The sequence below is a fragment of the Sturnus vulgaris genome, chromosome Z (genome assembly GCF_052056855.1).
Source record: "Sturnus vulgaris isolate bStuVul1 chromosome Z, bStuVul1.hap1, whole genome shotgun sequence".
NCBI lineage: Eukaryota > Metazoa > Chordata > Aves > Passeriformes > Sturnidae > Sturnus > Sturnus vulgaris.
Genome location: NC_142283.1, coordinates 27685165 through 27707227, shown reverse-complemented (window position 1 = coordinate 27707227; position 22063 = coordinate 27685165). Strand labels below are relative to the sequence as shown.

The 22063-nt window shown below is 38.0% G+C and overlaps 1 protein-coding gene across 5 annotated transcripts in view; it reads right to left on the bottom strand.

Annotated features, from left to right (window-relative positions):
- MCTP1 (multiple C2 and transmembrane domain containing 1) overlaps positions 1 to 22063 on the bottom strand; it is a 222866-nt gene that overhangs the window by 18875 nt on the left and 181928 nt on the right. For 3 of the 5 annotated variants that reach the window (XR_015799421.1, XR_015799420.1, XM_088156368.1), the window contains exon 17: positions 19573 to 19626. Coding sequence is in view for 2 of the 5 variants with exons in the window: in XM_088156368.1 (XP_088012494.1) it covers positions 19573 to 19626 (54 nt within the window). In the remaining 3 variants the exon portion in view is untranslated. Of the gene's footprint in view, positions 1 to 7294; positions 7392 to 17019; positions 19141 to 19572; positions 19627 to 22063 lie in introns of those variants that run through there. The other 2 variants (XR_015799422.1, XM_088156369.1) reach the window with 2 other exon arrangements.

The following is a 22063-nucleotide window of genomic DNA, read 5'->3' as shown; positions in this document are numbered from 1 at the left end:
TTAATTTTCCTCTTGCAAATATTACAATGTTAAACATGCTTTTGCACAAAGGACAAGATTGACTATGCAAGATTACCTCCACACTGTGCTAGGACACTGCATCAAACTCTGCATTTAGATTTAGATTTACTGTCTCTGGAAATTTTCCAATCCTGCTTTGACAATATATTGTGATCTTAGAACTCTTAATATGTCATGCACCTAAACAAACAGCTCTGTTGTTTCTTTCTCAGACTCCCCTCTATTAAAAACAGCTTTAGATCAATCACAGAAAAAAAGTAATTTTGTATTTAAAAATTCATGTGATCACACCTTGGACTGCTAATGTTTTTGGTTCACAGAAATCATAAGAGATTCCTTCTTGTGAAATTTCCTTACCTGAATCAGCACAGAGTGCTTTGTGTGAAATTGCCTGGGCCTGATCAAGCAGACTGCTGACAGAGGACTACAGAAATGCTTTTCCTGTTGGCATTTGCTGCCCAAACAGTGCTCCACTGGAAAAATTAATCCAAACTTTTTAATGTCGGTTTTAGATTTCAGTGATTTAACTCAATGGCAAGTTGCTATGGGAGAAAACAAACAAAACCATTTTCCTGGGGACACTATTTGTAAAGAGCAACTGCACAGAGAGATAAAATTCTTAGTGGCTACATGCTGCTTCCATATCCTGAGGTCAACAGAGCCCAGATGGCCTACACTAGTTGAAGAACAAACCCTAGAATCTTAAACACTTGATTGCTGTTAAGTGATAAATCATTAGTAATATGATCTGGAAAAGAAAAACATTACACCTTAGCTCAGCTAAATCAACAAGCGTAGATTATCTGAAATACTTAATTCTAAACATGAACCTATAGCAATGAAGATGAAAACAAAAGTATGTGAGATCTGCTTGGCATTCTTTGAATGAGTTGAATGTTTAAAGGAAGTCAACTTGAAAGCACTTTGGGATTGAAAAGGATGGTCAAAAGAACCATGAATATTCAAAATCAAAAAGAAGAATGCCATGATCATGATCACTTTAGCTCCGAAGAAATCCTATGATGTCTAGAGCAGGAAAGATTACATGATGTTCTAAAGACAGTGGACATACATAAATACACATTTCAACAAGCAGGTGTAGTTATCCAAGGAATCTATCAAATTGATAAATTGAAGAAAGAAAGAAAACAAGCCATTCAAGCCCACTCCTTTTTAACATAATTCCTCTGGATAAATGTTCAAACTCTGCTTTTGGAAAATTACATAGTGTAGAAAAATACTTTGGCATTTGAGGCAAAGCAATATAAAATGGAAGAAAATAGCAGCATCTGCAAATATTCTGGTGGTACAGTGGGCAAGGAATGATGAATGAACCAAGAATTCTAGCGTGTCTTTTAAGAAAATCTTGAGAACAACCTGAAAGTGCTCCATTGGCCATTTTCTTTCTATGCTTACTTCACGGAAATCAGAAAAAAGCCCCAAAGCCAAACAAAATTAAAAAACCCCAAACCAAACCAAACCAAACCAAACCAACAAAAAAACCTCCCTCTACAAAACCCAAAAAAATCCCCCCCAAAATCCCCAACAGACATAAAAAACCACCCAAAGAAAAAAGAAAAAAACACAAACCGAATTTTAATTTGTTAGGAATTACTGAAATTTTGAAAAACATTTAAATCTGAGCCATGTAGTGAAGACGGGTGGTATCATGAATATGCAAAAATCACAACAAATGGTAATTTGTCACGATGTTGTTTTAATGACTGTCCACTACCTTCATTTTAATTCAGCATGCTAATTTCTCGGAAGTAAAAACGCACATATTTATGTTGGATCACAGTAAATCACCCTGACTGAAAAATGTGAGGGGTGCTCACATTCTGGTGATGTACGGCTGACTACAACATCAGAAAGAGAAAGAGTAGCTCAAAGGTGTTTATTTGCTCAAATGTCTATTTTTTTTTCCCCAGAAAAACAAGTATTTGCAGCTTAGGAAAAGGTTTGGATTGTATGTGTCTGTTACTTCACAATAAAAGATGTAGAAAAAGCTACTGGCTTGTCTTCAGTCACTTAAAGTGAATTTTCTTCTAGAATTGAATAATAAGACTTGATGACTTGAAATAATAATGAATGGAGCTACTTCAGAAGGCAAAGGGAAAGCAAAATGTTCTTAAAATTAAATACAAAATCCATGTGATTACTGCAATGTTGGAATGACAGCTGAAAAAATAAATGGCAGGAAACACTAACATCTGTCATTCTTTGGGAATGACAAACTCAGCCACTAAGCACTCATGACACAGGAAGCATACTGGGTCACAGATGATACTATTTATACTAAATCTTGCAACTAAAGAAGAAAAAAACCCGTAGCTGAGATGTACCTAATATAAGATAAAAAACAATCATGCAACAGAATTTATCCTGAAGAAACAAATAAGCAAAGTAGTTTAAACAGTCACCATGTGACATGTATTTCCCCAATTTATATTTTTTCTCATCATCTCCTAACTTGCTTAGTGCCTGTTTAAAAGCTTTAAAGTACCAAGATCAACAAATACACAAATGCCAGATGAGGAGGGGTGGGAACCTGCAGCTGACAGCAAACCAGCAAATCGTTGCTGTTTAACAATTCAGAGTGGATATTGGACATTAAGCAAATAAACGAATGAGACAGACTCTAGAATAAGCAAAACGGGGCACCCAACAGCACTTAGTCTGAAAAGCTGCAAAAGAGCTGGCATTCAACCCATGATGCATGCCTGTTTAAAGGGGATGCTTTTGAACACAGGATTATTTTCAGTAGAGAAAACAGGAAATTGTAAAGAGAATTGAAGATCCTTTCTCCCTTCCTAAATTCATGATCCTTTTACATCATTTTCACAACTGCCAGGGATCCATGTGAGATGGCATCAGCTTCAAAGGTTTGCTGGCAACAGCTGTCCACAGATGCAGAAGCACTGTGCCATCTCCTGCTTCTCCAGCTCCACTACTGCTGCTCTGATGGTGAGTGTTGTATAGCACATCATCCCTAACAAGGTGTAGACTGTTTACGATAGCCTATTTTATTCACACAGGCCTTTTCAGCAGAGAGGACAAATTAGCCCTCCATACTTAAAAAGCTTTCTTCTTCCAAAATTTTAAGCTCATTGCTCGTTTTTGTGATACTCAGAAAAGCATCAATCGCCAGCCACACTGAAAGAATTCAGTGACAGCTCTCTTCTTCAACTTTCAGTAGTCTTTGTATTATTTTTTGTCTAGTAAATAGAGTTTAAATGCTTTTCAGCCTTGGCTGCAAACTCAGTACCCAGTTGCAGTCCGACAACAACAAGTAATAAAGCTGCCAATGTAAAATATCTTTTTTTTCTCCTTTGTGACTGCTTTCCACAGACTTTATTATTTCTCCTGGATCTGCACTTTGTCATATCTGGGGCACAGCAATACTAAGTAAACAGGGAGAAGGGATGTGACATTTTTATCACAGAAACGACTGGCTAAGAGGTGATACCATATTCAAGCTTTTCCCAGAGAAAACATGGAACAGAGCAGGTGCCATTCTTCTTGAAAACTGTGCTATTCTAGTCTGACAGTTTGGGATTAAACATACAGACACTTGAGGTGTTTAGACTTTGAGACACAACAATTATCTGAGAGGTCGTAATAAGCAATTCCACTGGATTAAAACAGCTTTTTGAAAAGTGGCAGCTTTGTGTTTATTTGCAACTTAAAAAGAGCCTTTGCTACTTTAGCACAGCTCTTTGCTATCAAACAGATGGAAGGGAGCTTACGCACAGCATGGGGTGGACATGGGCCTGGGTAGAAAAAGAACCATCAAGAGAAAACGAGCACGTTAAGGTCAAATACTTATACGAACTTCTCAAAATATTTCTCATGCTTTCAGAGACTGGTGCGGAAGGAGTTCCGAGTTACTCTCAATGGCTTTTCCTTCCCTGAGCTGGCCCACTCTTATGTTAGACCTACACAAGCTTCAAGAACCCATACCAGTGTTAGTGTTTCAACTATTTCCCCCCAGGTTCTTCAGAGCTTTTAGGCAAACACCATCCGGTCCTGATAATTTGTTATTATTAATTTTGTTGATTTTTTCCTGTAAATTCTTTTACCAAAACTTGATTTGAAGCAGACGAACTCTATGGAAACTTCACTAAGGTCTTACATAATGAATACACGTGCAAGAAATTACAATTACATCTTAAATACAAGGCCCATGGGTAGGTTGTTTTCAGTTCCTAGTACCATACATCGAAATTTACAATTTAGTTACTACAAAGTTCTGAAAATTTTATAATTTTAAAGCAGTCAAATCAAGAATGAGAAGGCAAGTGATAATTTACATTGTGCTTAAAATAACTGTTAGGCTGTTGCTAAAAGACAAAAGATATCAAAATGACTATGCAAGGAGAAAGAAGTGAAAGAGCATATTATATATATATATACACACGCTGAAAGATTAATTGTAAAGATTTATTGAGATGATGTGTAACATATTTATAAATCTAGATCAAAAAGAAGGAAGGTTGAGATGCCCAGTCTGGAGGTGACATAATTATTTCAAGATCTGTTGTCAAACTTCTGAGGAATATAGTGAAGTTAATTGAATTACTAACACTAGTAGTTTACTTAGTGCCATTGTATAAGCCTAATAATTTCAGCTAAAGTACTGAATCCAAATCAAAAAATAAAAAAGCAGATTCATAAAAGCAGACGATATTTCAAATAATGAAAATTATGCGAGGAAAATTAAGACAATGAACAACAAAAAGTACTAGGACATTTTAATTTACACAGAAGATGAATGAATATAATCAAGATACTCAAAATAATGAATGGTTTAGGGAAAGTAAATTGAGACTCTTAATTGCTCTCATAAGACTGTAGAGAGAAATGTTCCAAGAACTTGAAAGGCAGAAATAAAGCTGATAAAAGTAAATTTTTTTTCTCATTCAATGGAAAATTCACTAGTGGACCTTGCTGACAAAGTAGCATTAGTATGAAAAACTTAATAAAACTAACACTAAAATTAAATACATATACCATCATTTTCCTAGTAGGTAGGATAACTACCCATCATTTCACACAAAAATATGACACTTTAAAAACATCTTTTGGAACCTGAACACAAATCTGAGTCAGAATGCAGAGCAAAACTTACTATGAAAATTAAGTACAGACAATATACACATGGATGATCTTAAAGGCCCCTTCTAATCGAAACTATTCTGTGTTATTCTATTAGCTGAAACCTTTCCTATTTACTGTTTGAGGGACTTGCAGACTTGTTTAAACATTTCAGAGGAGTGGTAGTAGAACAAGAAATCAGTGGACAGAATCATGAAACTTCTGACATTTTAGCCTAGACAAAAGGTACTGAGAAATATTATCCACTACATTCTATAAAGGATTGTACAGATATGAAAACATTTCAACCACATAGTAAAAATAAACTTCCTATGAACTTTCTGAACAAACAGGGTCACAAAAGCGTTTTCCAATGACAGTACTGATTTCTTTTAGAAGGAAAAAACCTTGAAAATACACTTTTGGCTAACCATTTCCATCCTAGGTGAATAAATGTTCAATTTTATTGTATAATCTTTTTCTCGTTATGAAAACTGAGACTAAGAGAATGGCTGGCATGCCCATGGTTGCAACACTAATCACTGGCACCAATCCTGATGTCATAAGATCTATTTTATGTCTTCTTCAGGTGAACTCTGCCAATCCACACTTTGAAATAGGTTCATTTTTACTACACAGTTGTATAATCGCATGTTCAAACCAAACATGTAAGAAGAGCTCTGGTGTTTGCAGGGAAGAGACGAAGTCTGAATACCTAAATATCTTCTATCTCAAACTGAAAATCACATGAGAACCTTTTTTTTACAAATCAAAATACAGCAGTGGGGAGGGCAGGAGTGGTGGTGGTGTGGGGGTGTTTGTGCTTGCTTACTTTTTTAGCAGAAATCTGCTAACTACCAGTCACTCTGTACTATGCAGTAATTTCTTCCTCCTCCTGAGATATTAGGTTTCACCCTCACTCGGACTTCAAGCTCTGTAGAAGCTGGCATTCCCAAGCACAGAGCTCCCACAGGACACCCTACTGCACTGCCTTGGCCCCAAAATCTCACCACCTTTGTTTTGACTTTAATGCTCTTGATTCCTGTAAAGCTGAAAATACTAATGTGGTGGAAAATATTAATGCAGTGCTACAAAGGAGAGAAAACAAGACAATTTACTAACAAGCCTTACTCCAAACCAGGGGAGCATGGATGTGTGTAGTGTGCAAAACATTTCCCTCCTGTATCTGGAAGACACCCCTGCTGTGTTATGATAATGCAAAGGGAATGTAGGGAAAATCCTTGAGATAGCACAGTCTGAGTGGGCGCCCTTCCAGGGCTGTCTTTGAGATTGCTCCCCACCACTGAGAGATGGCTAAACCTCTTTACTAGTAACTCTACTGACTTTAATATGTAATATTATTAATATTAATAAATAGTTACCATCATTAAGATTTTTTTTGTTGTTTGCCCTAGAAATGGAAGGGGGCACCTGTAAGAGTAGAGCCTGCTGGGTCTCAGCATTCTCAGAGGACAAGTCTACCTTGAAACAGGAGGTAGAAAAATTATCTGCTCCAGAGAAGGTGATTCCAATGTCAGAAGGGTTGAGATCTGCTCAGTGACAAGAGGCTATTAACTATTACACCTTTCTGCACGGCCCTGTGTTTCCAACTCTTTCTATATCCCATTTACATTGTAGAAATCCCCTGGCTGATTCCAGTGTCACAGCTGCACTGAACTTTCCCCTCCCCACTGTGACTAATCTTATGGAGCAAAACAGAAGGTTAGTTTTTTGCAGCACTGTGCTCTAATCTCATCCACACCACATTCAATTTTCCTTGCAGTAACTACTTTCAATCAACATTTTAAAAACCTCAACCACCACTGAAGAGGTTTAAATAAGCACCTCAACCTGTAAAACAACTAAACGTTGTGAAGTGTATGTAGTTTATGGTAGAGATAATTTAATGTATATAATCAGAGTTTCAATTTTCTCCTAGAGTGTAAGAGTAGGACAAATTATTTGTGGAAAAAAGGACAGAAATAGAAGAAAATAAAGCTTTCCTAAGCACAAACACTTTTCAGCATCCTAAGAACAGGTAACACGTCTAGTATATCACACTTTATAACCTTGTGTCGGAGCTCTGGCTATGCCCCTGCCTTGTGTCCTTATACGCTTTTTTGGGATACAACTCTAAACAGCGATATTGAGAGTGGCCTGAAGAAAAGTATAGTACCTGGGTGTTATCAACATCTTCAAAGGGCAAGAACAACACTTCAAGAAGGTCAAGGTAGTGTTGGAGTGCTTCCCTTCCTTGACTAACCCCCCTCCACCTATGATGGGAAAAGCAAAGCAGGATATTGTAAGAGCATGATTGTAACAGAGTTCTGCTGAAACTAAAGTTTCACCCTTGATGAAATAAATCCTTTCTTGACTCTCTGGAAGCCATTATAGGCATCATCCTTACAAATTACTCTATTCAAGAAACAGTGCAGAAACAGTGAAATAAGAATACAGTGTAGGATGTCACTGACTGCAGATTCTTTAATTTTAGTGGTTTTTAAGAGGTAATACTATTTTTTCTGAATGTTTTTCATGTTCATATTATGAAAAATGTATTACTCAAACCCTACACAATTATTGTCCGCATTTTGTAACTACTCTGATTTGGTAATCCAGAAAAAATGCAGTTTTGTTCTACATACTTCATAAAATTTTGTATATTGTTCAACTTTTCCTTGCACTGTAATGCTGACCTGCTTTTAAAAGCCAATAGTATTTTTATAAACTCAATAGACAGTGTTTATCTGCAGTTTATCTGCAGTGACACCTTAGGTCCTTAATAAAAACATTAATTTTGAATTACAAAATTTGCTGAATTTTCCCTGTATTACTCTCCAAGCAGGCTCCTGATGGGTTGTGCTGTCGTTTGACCAGATACAAAGATGCCTTGTCAAACAGCTGTGTTACTAAGGTGTTTCTCACCAAATTCTTTTGGGGAATTTCAATAGTGAAGTGCTGCTTTTCAATCTGCTAGTTTTTGATTGGGCCTTTTCGGCATTATGGTAGTTCCAAATAGTCTAACTGACATTAGAGGAAAACACAGCCACAGATCAAACTGTGGTTTCCTTTCAAAGGCAGCCAGTATCAAAAACCAAGAAACTCCAATGTTCAATAAACAGACAACATTTCACTGGGGAAAAAAATCTTTAGCGTTTTCAGGGAATGACGTTTCTGTATTTATGCATTAAGACTTCAAAATTCAGCATGAAGTTTTTCTTTCTAAAAATATCACGGTGTTAAAATACATTTTCTTCTGAATCAATATATCCTGAGGAAGATGAGTGAAAAGGATTACACAATGTAAGAACTCCTTGAAACAAATATTTAGTAGCAAACTGGCTCTTGGTCTATAACATCATATAATGTTATTTCTGATAATGCACCGTAAAGAATTCCCTGAACAGACTATAAAATCTTAATCTTTAATAGACTGTAGAGAAGCCACAACTATTACTATGCAAACCATTCTTCTATCAAAATGCAAAGGTGTGTATTATACTTCAGAAAAATAGCTGAGTAAACTGCTTCTTGATCTTCACTATATGCTGTGTATTGATCTAAAATATTCAGGTAGCATTTGTTCTTTAAGAGTGAGAAGGAAAGCAGTCCTATGAGTACAGAAAATACAAAAGAAGACGCTTTGGTATACACAAACAGATACACAAATTTCAAATTCTCTACAAATTAAAAAAGAATATCCAACTACAAATTAGCAGCAGAGAAAGCATTACAAAGAATTTCCACCTACTCTTCTCCTGTTGGTATTTAAATTTTTAATCAAACAATAAATAAAGGTCAACAAATTGCTTTTCCATAGTTAATTTTGAATTATAGCTAATACCATGCATTAAAGACATAGCAAGGCACTGGCTAATATACTGAGGGTAAGAGGAATTGTACCACTCTTCTGTGTAAAATACTAAAAGGTGCATCTGCTGAGTAATTGATCTTAAGTTACTATTTCTGATGGCAAGAAAGTTTCAAATTAGCAATGGTCTTTTGACTCATTCACTCTGCTAAAGACTAACTGAAAGCAATACTCTTTCAGTAGAATTAATTTCTCTGAGCTCTCTGTTACTCTGGCATTAAAATATCTATGACATCACATAAAGGAATGGTATCCATTTTGTTTCCCTAAAACTGCTAGCCTTCAGAACAATACCAGTTTGCTAGGATAAAATCTGTTTTTCCCATCCTAGACTTAGTTACCTTAGCACCTGAGCAGACCAAGAAAATATGAAAAAGAGAAAGGAAATAGGAGAAAGATAAAGAAGAAAGAAACAATACTTAAATATGTATTAGTATTTTTTCTTATATATTTTGATATGGATTAAAATAATCCATATACACTTCTCAGCTCAATTACTTACAAATAACTTATCTGCAGAATCAAGTAAATCTGTCAGCTGTGGAAGTTTATTTTTCCGTGTGCTATCTTGAGATAAGCAGGTCTGTAATATTATATTTCCATTGACATAATTGTGCATGAATTCTGATCTGATTTAGTATTACACGGTGCAAAAGGTGACACATTTTCTTTAATACAGCCCATTAGGAAAGGAAAGGAATTGCCAGTGTATGAAATTTAAAGAGTTTGATTGAAAGACTCTGGGACTTTGGGATCAACTCAGTGGAAAAGTAACTTGCTCAACTACCCCAGGAACTAAGCACTGTGACAAGCAAACTTAATACTCCGGTGCATTAAGTGAGACAATCAATAAAAACACTGCACTATCAGACTGCTACAGCTGTACATTAACCTATCATATTACCTCAACTGCTCCTGAACCAATCAAACATGCATTTGCTGATCATGCAGATAACAGAGATACCTCACTGGTCCTTAAGTCACATTTAATACCAAGTCAGAGTGCTAAAACCACCACTTATTGCTTTTCCATATGCCATAAATTCTAATTTTCAAGTCTATCTATATTGTATACTGAAGACTACATTCAAAAAACTACTGAGACTGTGAAGCCAACTGCTCTGAAATTAATGTTTGGGAGATTTAAGGTAAACTCTGCACATTACTACTTGTATCCTCAATCCACACGTTACCCCAGCACACCTGCACTTGGGGCTTTGTGGCCTCTCTCTGCCTCCCTGCCTTCTCCTGATGCAGGTCTCAGCATCATCACATACTTGCCTGCCCAAGGACTGGTCATTCCTGCTGCCTAAGTTGTCTAGGTTTTTTCTTTTTTTTTTTTTTTTGCTATTTATTTTATTTTTACTACTCTCTCTCCCTGTTCCAGCTCTAGTTCCTACAGACTCCTCAGCTCAGAGCTGATCCAACAGGGTTCATGCGTGGGCATTGGCATTCTTGCATGCAGCTCAATAGAAAAGTCAGTAAATCCACACAAAAAATATTGCCCTCCTTGGCACTAGGTCCCAGTGCCTGACCTCTCATGAGTCCAGGCAGGAGCAGCCTGGACACGCTTCTTACCTTTGGAACTTTTCTAGTTACCAGTAAAGGCATAGAATTCCTATCACAGAATAAAATGGAAACAGAATGAAGCAGTTGTATGCACTATATGTCCAAAAGCTTTATGCTAAATTTGCCTCTTAATCTGCCAGCAAATTACACCTGAGTAGAGGCAGACTCTGCTCTGTACCATCCTGTGATGTGTCCTAGATGCTGGTGCACAACACCAACTTTTTAATTCCATACCACATTGCTCTAAGCTGAGCTTTGATACTTTGGGCATGGATGCTCCTTTCATTTTGTCAGGATTTTATTTTGCCTAGCTGATCTGTCCTGTAATTTCATCACTGATCCACACATCAACTTTAAGTAAACAATATAAAATTTTCCAATGACACACAGATATTTCAAACTGTAAACAAAATGCATGTGTATATTGTTTGCAAAATCTTGCAGTTTATTTTCCTATATTCCTGTGTTTTCCTCCATAAAGCACCTCAAATCCTGATCAACTGTCCTGGCAAATTTTTGTAGCTGAGATTGCAATTTTCCTCAGAAGCCTATCTGTGAAGTCAAGGACTTCAAAAGACTAAGCTGTGGATTTTCAGCTTTCAGTGTTGTAGTGCAAGCCTCAGCATCAAATCTCAGCTGAAAACTCAGTCTACAATACAGCATCCATTTTGCACACAGTCATGCTGCTGGGCAGCCTCTTCTCTCACAGCATCACCTCTGCCACTGATTCATTCTCATTCACACACACTGCGTCAAACACTTGCTCCACTGGGAACTGGGTCCATGCAGCACTTACCTCATGCTAGCACAACTCAACCATCACTTTTCTCTATAAGGCTTCCGAAGTTGCATCTTACTGTAATGTGTTTGCACGGCCAGGTTTTGGAAGTGGGTGGGCTACAGAGCTGGCTTCTAGGAGAAGCTGCTGGAAGCTTCTCCTGCATCTGGCTGAGCCAATTCCAGCCAGGATGGACCCACCGCTGGTCATGGCTGAGCCCACCAGCAGTGATAGTAATGCCTCTGTGACAACACAATTAAGAAGGAAATAAAAAATATATATTGCACAGATGTTATTGCAGCCAGGGGGAAATGAAGTGAATGTGAGAGGAACAGCTCTGCAGACAGTGGGGATGGAGGGGAAGGAGGTGCTTCAGGTGCCAGAGCTGAGATTTCTCTCTAGCTCCAGATGAAGACCATGGTGAAGCAGCTGTGCCCCTGCAGCCCATGGATATCCACGGGGCTGTCACACCTGCAGCCTGGGAAGGAGACCTGGTCTGGAGAGGGTGGATGCCTGAGAGGAGGCTGTGACCTTGTGGGAAACCCATGCTGGAGCACAGTCCTGGTAGAGACCTGCAGACCCATGAACAGAGAAGACCTTGCTGAAGCAGGTAGGACTTGCTAACCCTGCAGAACTGTGACCCACGTTGCAGTTGGTGGAGAATTGCTGCCCACGGGATGGATTCAGGGTAGAGAAATTTGTTGAGGATTGTCTCCTGTGGGAGGAACCCCATGCTGGAGGAGGGCAAGGACTCTTCTTCCTGAGAACAGTGGCAGGAACAACCTGTGACGAACAGACTGTAACCCTTATTCCCCATCTCCCTGCACTGTTAAAGCAGAGGAGATAGAGTTTGGGAAGGAGAGAGAAGCAGAGGCAGTTTTAAGATTTATTCTACGTCTCATTATCCTGCTCTGATTTTGTTAGTAATAAATTACATTAACATCTCCAAGTCTCTTTTCCTGTGATGGTAATTGGTGAGTGATATCTCCCTGTCCTTATCTTAACCCATGAACCCTTTGTTATATTTTCTCTCCCCTGTCCAGCTGCAGAGGGGAGTGATATAACAGCTTTGGTGGGTGCCTGCCATCCAGCCATGGTCAACCCACCACTTACCATCTCTGCTTCCTGTGGGACTCAGAGGAAGATTCATTGTGTATTATGGACTCTACCCTTTGCTCTACACTATAGAAAACACTCAAAACGCATCTCTCCAGGGGTGTTTGGGGCTGTCCTTTGGAAGGCTAAAAAAGTGGAGTTATGAATAAAACTGAAGAAACATTCAGGTGGCTGGGAAATCAGTGACTACATGGCTTGCTTACAGTTGCAAGTAGTTCATGGCAGTAGTTTAAACAGAACTCAGATGTCATGATTCTGTGTGAAACTATTTCAAAGAAATTCTGTTAGAGAATGAAGAATGGTGATGGTCCATTCTCACCACTTTTGAAACCACGTGGAGCTAAGGTATAAACCAACCTGCACACACAGGAAGGTTTCAATGCAAACCCGGCAGTAAAGGGCTTTGGTTGTTTCCTTTCACACTCATTATTTCTCTCCCAAGTCATGGAGAAGACCATACAGATGTTTTTAAGCACCTAGGACTACAAAGACTTAGGTGAAAGCAGCCCTTTTCTTGGCCTCAAAGAATTTTAAAACTGCTTAGTTACATTAAGAAATAAATGTATTATAAGTGTATAAGTGTAGAGGGAAAAGTATGTCACATTCTTAAATAGCTAACATAATTTAGACATAATCTTTATTTGATTTAGAAATTCATTGAATTATACTTGGATTGCTTCATAAGGAACATCACCCACACTATATCGGTCATAGGTGAACAACGCCACTTACAAGGGTAAGTGTAATTAATTCAACAGTTTATAGACTGTCCTGGAGTAATCCATAATGTCTTTACATTCCACATCTTTCTATGCGCAAAGCTTGTTCCTGTATCTTTAAGACCCTGCAAGCTAGAACTTTGTGTGTGGGGGGTGCTTTTAGGGGCGTTCTTAAAACTGGGCCTCCCGGGCAGCTTCCTGCCTTTTGCCGTGTGCTGTTTGCTTGGCTGGCTGTTTGGTCTTTTCTAAGGCAGAGTTTTTGGGTTCTCCTTTCTGTTTTTTTTTTCCTGTTTTCTCATCTCGGAGAGGCTGCCTTGGGGCGATTTCCACAGGAGCGCGCCTGCTGCTGCCCAGCGAGGCTGCCCCACTGCGGCGCAAGCGCTCCCGAACACGCACGGACAGGGAAGCAGCCCGGGACAGCAAACCGAGAGTGGACACAGCCCGGGACAGCTGCTTTGTTCTGCCTGTCCTGCTGTCTCCTGCCGCAAAGAAGGTTAAGTCCCTTCCCGAGCTCTAGCCCCTTGATCCAGAGAATGCCAGCCGGGGCTCCAGCAGTCGGGGAGATGAGCAGAGCGGGCAGGGGGCAAGAGGAAAGCTCACACCAGCTTTCCCTTTGTCCTTGGAACCACGCAGAGCACCACCCTGGAGGAGGGGGCGGAGGGGAGATGTCCCCAGCATTTTTGGGTCTCGCTTTGTTCTCGGGATATAGCAATTTTGTTATTTTTTGCCTGTTGCTGTTACGCTTCTTAGTAAACTGAAGTTTTTTCACTTACCTCTACTTGCATTCGTTACTTATTGGTGGAAAAGGACTGGTTAAACCTGTAGAGGAGACAACTCATTCCAGAGTATTTTATAAATTGTCTCACACCAAGACATAGACCCACGGTCCCTCAGGGACTATCACACACACGCAGACACACACATACACCTCCTCAAATGCCGAACTTCAGATATAAGTCTCAGATTATGATCTCATTAATTCTTATTTTATTTCACTGATTTTCATAGTATTTCAAGACTGCACCAGGACAAAGAAACCTGATCTCATTAAAACTAAACCCTTCAGAAGGCTATCCAAGTACGTGTTTTCAAAGCTGTGTACCTTGATGATGAAGATTATATATGTCCCACTATAGGGCAGGATAAAAACTACTTTTTTGTGAAAGTTGCTATGCAAAGGCTCCACATGATCCAAGGTGTATCCAAGCAAAAGTAACTTCATGGTTGTGACTTGGGGGTGATCCAATGATCAAAACCAGCTAATATTCCAGAGTATGGGCTGAAGCAGTCTACACCATCCACCCATATATTATATACAATTTTTATAAAAACTACAAATAAAAGTAGTTTATAAAGTCTACACCTCTTATCAGTATCTCTACATGAACAATTAAACTGAGCAGAAAGCAAACTTACTGAGAAGTATGACTTCTGCAGCTTTGTTGTAGAGATTTTTTTGTAAGTACACATGGTTTTATCAACTAAGCCTTGAGAGGATAACAGATTCATACATAGCTACAGTTTTCATTGGAAGCTGCTCTTGGTTTTTTATTTACAGTTAATATTTAGATGCTATATTAATGTAGAATTTAATGGTGGAATCAAGCTATAGGTGGACAAATAGGTCTATGGAGTTTTAACTCCATTCACTCTCTTTCTCTGTATCATTTCCCCACCATTTATTTTATAGAAAATAATGGCCACTGTAATATATAAAATATATTTTATAGAATATATAGAATATAAAAACGCAGGCTGCATCGACGCTATCTTTCCTCTTCCTCATGATGTCTTCTCAGTAAAAATGCTTCTGAGACAGGTTGCAAATGTGTCTTGTATTGAGAACAAAGTTAGTACCTCTCAGCAGCAATGATTAAAAGCTTTAAAACATATTTTAATTTGACGGAGCTATAATTAATTACAAAACCTTCTGCTTATCTTGAGGTACAATATCATTGACTGAGGACTGCAAAGAATTTTTCAAAGAAGGAAAGGCTAAAGAGAGACTAACCAAATGTGCAAATGTTTTGAATATTTTTTCTTAATAAAGTGTTAGTATGAAAGTAAAACAAAACAGTGTTCAAAACGTGCATCTTCTTCCCTTTATGCCTGCAATGGTAGCAGTTCTCACTGGCCTAATTCTGTGGTATGCTGAGGGCTTCCAGCAAAATGCTGACCTGAAAATCTTGGAGATTATCTGAAATCTTACTTGGAGCATATTAAAAGAATAAAGCTATATGAAAAGCATATGTGACTTTCTTAAAAACTAAATCTTAGATACACAGACCAATCTTAGATACATAGATTATGCAGATTGACTGCTACATTATTACAACTGTGTAAAAATCCTTTTGATAGCTTATTGATATCTTGACTTCATGTAATTTAACTGACCCTTATTTGCTAAGATATGGTTATAAGCCTGTTGTATTGCACTATGTAGTTGCTTGCACTAAATGATTTGTTTAGTATCACAGGGTTCATGGTTATTATATTTGCACTGAAACGTTTGTTCTGTACTCCCCAAAGGGGAAGGTTTCTCCTTTCCTCATCGCCCCTCCCCTTCGGGAGTATCCCATTGGCTGTGTTTCAGCTCCTCCTCTCCCCTCGCGTTTAAAACCTCCTGCCATGTTCTAAACTCCCTCTCTTCTTCCCTTGGAAGCGTTCTACGTTAAAGTGGGATATTGGTCCCGGGAAGAAGGAGCATCCTTTTCTTTTGCCTTTGTCCTTGCTGGAATTCTCTCCGTCCCCCACGATCCAGAGCTAGCTGAGAGGACCCGGGGAGAAGAGGAATCCCATCATAAGCCAATGTTTGGAAAGAAGCCAAAAGAAAAAAAGAAGAGGAATCAGATTAAACTGTAAATCTGTGGTTGGCATAGGTTTAGCAAATGTTACATAACATATGGAATGCAGAATCGAATGCTATTTCTTGGAAAAAATACTATTAAATGAAGGACAAATGCCTGAGCCAAACAAACTACATCTTTTTCAATTCCTAAATACATAGCAAGACAATGAAGAGAAATCAGGAAAAAAAGTGTTCCACTGCTAAGCACCACTTTGTAACCATTACAGGTAGCATACCTGCTGCTTTGGTTTATTATTCATATTGCAAGTGAAGATGAAAGTTAAGATACTCCAGTAAAAAACACACATCCTGTGGTCTTAAATTAACAGTCCTGTCTTGACTGCAGCAGAGGGTGAAAAAAGTTACTAAAATCCACAACGTTAGAATGAGACATGGTAAGCACAAATTTATCTTGTCAGTATTACACACCATTATTAATAAAATGCATTACATTAAATAATTTCATATATTTCATTGTTCATCATCCTTATCTTACTAAGTTTTTCTGTAACTGCAATTTAGGGATGTCGAGCAACATCCCTAAACAGAACAGACACAGAACCTACATCAGTGCATGCTCACACTGAGGTCACACAGCAAGTCACTGATATTCAAGTCATCTTTAAAGGAAGACACTTTCCATAATCGCTCAACAATCTGGTAAGTGAAAACATATGGATAGGTTTGGGTAAAGCCTGCAAGGAGCCTTTACTAAATGGAAAACAGGTGCTCCAGTTTAATGTCATGTAATACCCTATTGATCATTAAGTCCAAAGGTTACAGGACTAAGAGTTTCCTCCTGGTAATCAGGGAGCAAGGACACTGGCCATGGTCAAACAGCTTGGGTATATTTTATGTATTTGCAACATATGCTTCAGTTTTCATGAAAGTAAGGGTTTGGCACATTTATTAATCTTGTAAGTTTGCATAAGGGAGACCCATTTTCCCTAGTTTCTTATTATACCACATGAAAAACCAAGATAAATAATAAAAGCCAGAGACCACTACCAGCTGGTGTTACAAAATGTCCATTTGTTTTTAACAAAAATTTATTTTGCACATAGCTGTCAGAAAACACACATGAACTACAATAACACAAACCTGCACTCTTCCATTTAGACAAAAGATATAAGAGGAACAGCAGTAGTTAAGAGAGTATGTCTAGCATACTAGAAAGGAAAAACAGCCTACTAGCCTCTAACAACAAACCAGTAGTCCTAATCATGTGCTTATTATTTACAATTTAATCTAGTGCAAAATAACCCCCACTGCAAACATATTGAAAAAATAGAATAATCCATACATGCTTGTTTTAAAAAGTGTAGCTTTTTTTCCCAATTCAAACAGCATATTTAATCTTGAGAGCTCAAAACATTTGCAATAATGAAGACAGCTTTGAATTTATAAAAATCAACCTTAACACCTTCTGTATAGAAAAACAGCTCTTAAATATTCAATAAAAGGGCTCACTGAATGCACACAGTAATGTCAGTACTCACTTTAATTCAACCTTGGTAACTAGATCTAGAAAAATGTTTGAACTCTGGTGTCGGTTTGAGAAAGCTGAATATTAGATCACAACATTGAAACCTAGAGTGATATTTCTAATTAGGGGCGTTTGCTCAGAGAATCACTAGAGAATTAGGGGGAGGGAGGGGCTGACCTCTGTCCTCATCTTCTCCTTTAAAGAAGTTTGTTTAGCAATTTCCAAAACCCACTAAGCAGAAACTACACAGGCTGGTTTAAACTACAAGCAGTCAAGTACTATTCTTTGTGAACTAATCACAGTGCTTAAAATATCCAGGAATACACACACTACAGGTATGACACATTTGCACCAAATCTAATAATAAAGCAGAAAGAAACAGAAGAAAAAGGCCACAAATGGATGGTAAATCAGTGTTTATCAACAAATGATGATTCAAAGCTAGCATATTGAGATAAAATTAAAGCTCTCCGCAGCTACATGATGGACTTCTATAATAAATCATGTATTTTATTGCTAGAAATGGATGTTCATATCATTTAGCATTAAAAAACACCACATATGTGTTTTATAAAAGAAGATTTTGTTAGTACATTGTTATGAAATCATGTAGCTAACAATTTAGGTGATGTGTAGAAGAATTTCACATAATAATTGTAAAATGTTTGACCTAGCAACGGAACAAGGAAAATACTCCTATTTTTTAATAATCTCTTTCATCTTAGATGTTAGCTAACAGAAAAATAATCATTGAGGGGACTAACTAATCACAGTGAATTTTCTGACATTTCAAATGCTGCTGCCAGCATATGAATTCTTACAGTGGTGTATAAATGTACATCTCAGCAAGAAAAAAGGTCAAGAGCATAAATTAAGATGCACTGTTTTTCTCCTCTCAGAAAAAAAAAAAAAAGCTATATTACAACAGAAGTGGGGGAACATCTGTGAAGGTCAAAATAATCTGATTTCTAATACACAGTTGTTGTAAAACTATCTATTTTTTTTTTCCTTTTTATTTTCTTCCACAAGTATCACCTTTCTGATAGGAAAATACCATCAAGAACTGGGCTGTCTTCACTGCACCCGTTTCACCAGAAAGCCATCCTGCCAGTGCTAGCCATTGCTTCAGTGGTGCAGGTAGTTCTGATTTATTTTTCTTTTTTTTTCCCTCTCTGGGAGACAACCAATCCAAGAAGTCTCATGGCTTGGCTCAATAATATGTGGAAATGAGTTTTTATTTACTGTGGTCGCAATCCTCAAACTAATTAGCACCATCAAAACTGAATTGTGTCCACTCAAAAAGGTGAATTATCTACTGTGGTTTCCCAGCGTGCAGAGCCACAATGCAAACTTCAAATCAAATGGATGTCTATGAGAATTATGATTATTTAAATGTCATATGGACTGCAAAACATTCAAGACATTCTTTTATCCAGAAATTCTTTGAAAATTTGAGATCCTTAACCAGTATAGAGTTGCATTTCCGTACCATTTCTTTCCCTGAAGTGCCGCCCTATTTGTAGTACTCAAGACATGAGGAATTTTTGTCCTCCAAAATAAGTTGTTATCTTTCACAAATGTCCAGACAGGCTGAGGCATACTTTTTTCTGGCAGATAAAAGTATCTGATCCAGCTCTAGACCAAGAAAATTAAAATTAAAAAAATGGAAGAAGAAGCAAAAATAAGAAAAATAAGAAGAAAGAAAAAGAAAGAAAAAAAAAGAAGAGAGGAAGAGGAGGAGGAGAAGAAGAAGGAGAAGAAGAGGGGGAAGAAGAAGAAGGAGGAGGAGGAAGAGGAGGAGGAGAAGAAGAAAAAGAAAAAAGAACAGGAAAAGAAGAAAACAAAAAAGAAAAAGAGAAGGAAAAGAAAAAGAAAACAAGAAAAATAAAGGATTTACAGACCTCCAACCTTTCCCTCAACACACTATAGCATTATTAGGATGATAAACAGCTCTGTCCAATTTTCTGGACTAAAACACATCAACTTCTTTTATAACTGTCGGTAAAAACAGTGTCATGTCTAAATTCTCCCATCCCCAGATACCCAAGTGCTAGGAAAGATAATTACCTTGTCATCTCTGTCATCCTCTTCTTCCTCGTCCTCTAGCATGTCCTCCACTACCTGCAGACAGAAACAGTAGTAGTTGTCATCATTTAAAAAGAAAGAGTTTTGTTCTGTCAATTCTAAGCCTTTTGTAGATGAAAACTTTATTAACATTTGAAATAAATGCACAGGGGGGAAATGTACAACTAGGAAAAAACACTTGATCTAGTGATTCAAATTTAAGAAAGTGTTATAGCTTTAATTGACCTACATTGGGGAATTATATACTGAAAACCCTTCCTTTGCGAAACGCCTGTTTGACAATTTAAGTATTTAAAAGGTAGTTCAAAATTCAGCATATGCCTGCTTTAACTAAAGGAATCTTTTGTCAGCTCCACTGGTGCCTATGCAGCACACACACATGCTCACTTCAAATTTACAGTTACCTACATAAAAGGTCAACACTTTTAATAGAATTTACAGTATTCACCAAGAGATTCTTGAAGAATACAAAGCTGGTAATAAATTCATAGTAGCTTATCTCCTTATCATGTTCAACAGTGATATATACCATATGCTCTATCAACATTACCCCTATGTTTCTTTAATAATAATTTTATAGAATCTGTGCATCTAACTTTATGCACATTAATTGCTAGCTGCACCTGCCACATCTGCATCTATGGTTTTTTCCATATATAGTTTTTCAGTGCAACGCTATGAAATATAAAGACATTAAATTTTTTCTCCAAATATTAATAATTATTAATTATATCATCAGCATGAAATAAATCATTAAGTTTGGTTTACATAGAGATCAAATGATTTCCAAACGTGGGCCATGGCAGATTCAGACTTTAAAATCTCTCTCTCCTTACACTGTGATGAATGACCCTAACAGGAAAATTCTCTGTTGATATACCTCCTTATAACCAGAAAATAGTGTGCTTCTTTATATCTTTATGTGTACATATATATATAAGTACCTATTAGGATATAAGAAAACCAATAACGAATGTCAACAAAGGTCAAACTAGCCCAGTGTCCTATTATGGGTGGAAAAATTTTCTATGACGTATTATAAAATATGCATAAAGAGGGAAAGTAGAGGCAAAACTCACTTATATGAAACAGTTTTTGTTTAAGAAAACATATTAAAATTACAACTTCATAGCCACCCCCTCAGACAATGCTTCAAGGGTATTCCCGCATCCATGTACAAGAACTTAAGGGACGTTATCCAAGACCCAAACTCAGGTAAGAGAATAACTGAAAAATAAAAGTGTGTGAATCAGTTTCCTTTCTGAGAGTTAGCTCTACCATCAAGAAGGTCCCAATTAGCCATGTTACATGGGCCCATGCAGACCACAAACAACACATGGTTTGATGCAACATGCCCACCTAGTACAGCGCTGTGCATACATACAAGGCACCTGCAGTTCAAAATATTTGCAGTTTCAGCTATTCCTCCTTGTTTGAACCCTGTCCCAGAACCCCTCTAACAACAGAACTTTAGAGGAGAACCTCCAGTTCTGCCTACTGGCTGGTCTGTCCTGGGGTTTGAATGAGATAAAAGCAGAAGAGCAAGCATGTCCAAAAGCATGAGAAGGAAGCATGATCTGAGAAATCAAGAAATTACTCCATGCCCAGAATAACAATTTTAGCAGAAGGAGCCTGACTGAGTACATCTTCTGCAGCCTTGGACCTGGCAGGCAGGCTGGCACATGTACCCGAGTCTCCTCAAGCAGAAGAAGGAGGCTTGCGCAGAAGAAGGAATCTAGGCTGTGCTCCGGTCACTATCCGTGAAGAAGTCACCCTCACCAGTCTGTTGGCCTTTTAGGCCAACTCTGCTCAAAGAAAGCTGATCAAAGACAGTTTTGATCACAGGGAAATGTTGAGAGCAGGTTGCTGAAACGCATGTAGCTCCTGCTTAGTTCAACGCACCTCCTACATCCCATTTAAAGGTGTCTGAGTGATCCAGTCTTCACTGACCAGTGACCAGTCTAAAACAAAGACTGCACACCCGCATCACCTTCTTGTTCATCTCCTGGTTGCTCATTCCCTGGGCTGTTCAAAGTCTTTGGGGAGCTGAGTTGTAAACTGCATCACTGGAGTAATTGAGTTCTTCAAAAACACACATCCTCAAACCTTTACTGCAGTTGGTTCCAGTGACCCAGTTTACTGAGCAGCTTCACCAGCTCTATGAAGAATGTGGTAAACTGAGAAAAGAGGAGGAAAACAAGCTGTTAAGGGCTGCGGCAAGATGGAAACTCTCTTAGATCAGTTTTTCCTCATGCAAAACACCCACTTAACTACACCATTAGTCAACTAAAGCCCTAGATATAAATCAGGTATGTTGACTCATGCACTGCCTAATGCCCAGAGGTCACTAAGTCAGTAGGTTTCTTACTTTTCAACAATAACATTCCCTAGATATTTAAAGATCTCTTTTATTTACATCCAGAAATTCATTGTCTTGAGAAGGCTGAACAGCAGGATGCCTATCTCACATTAG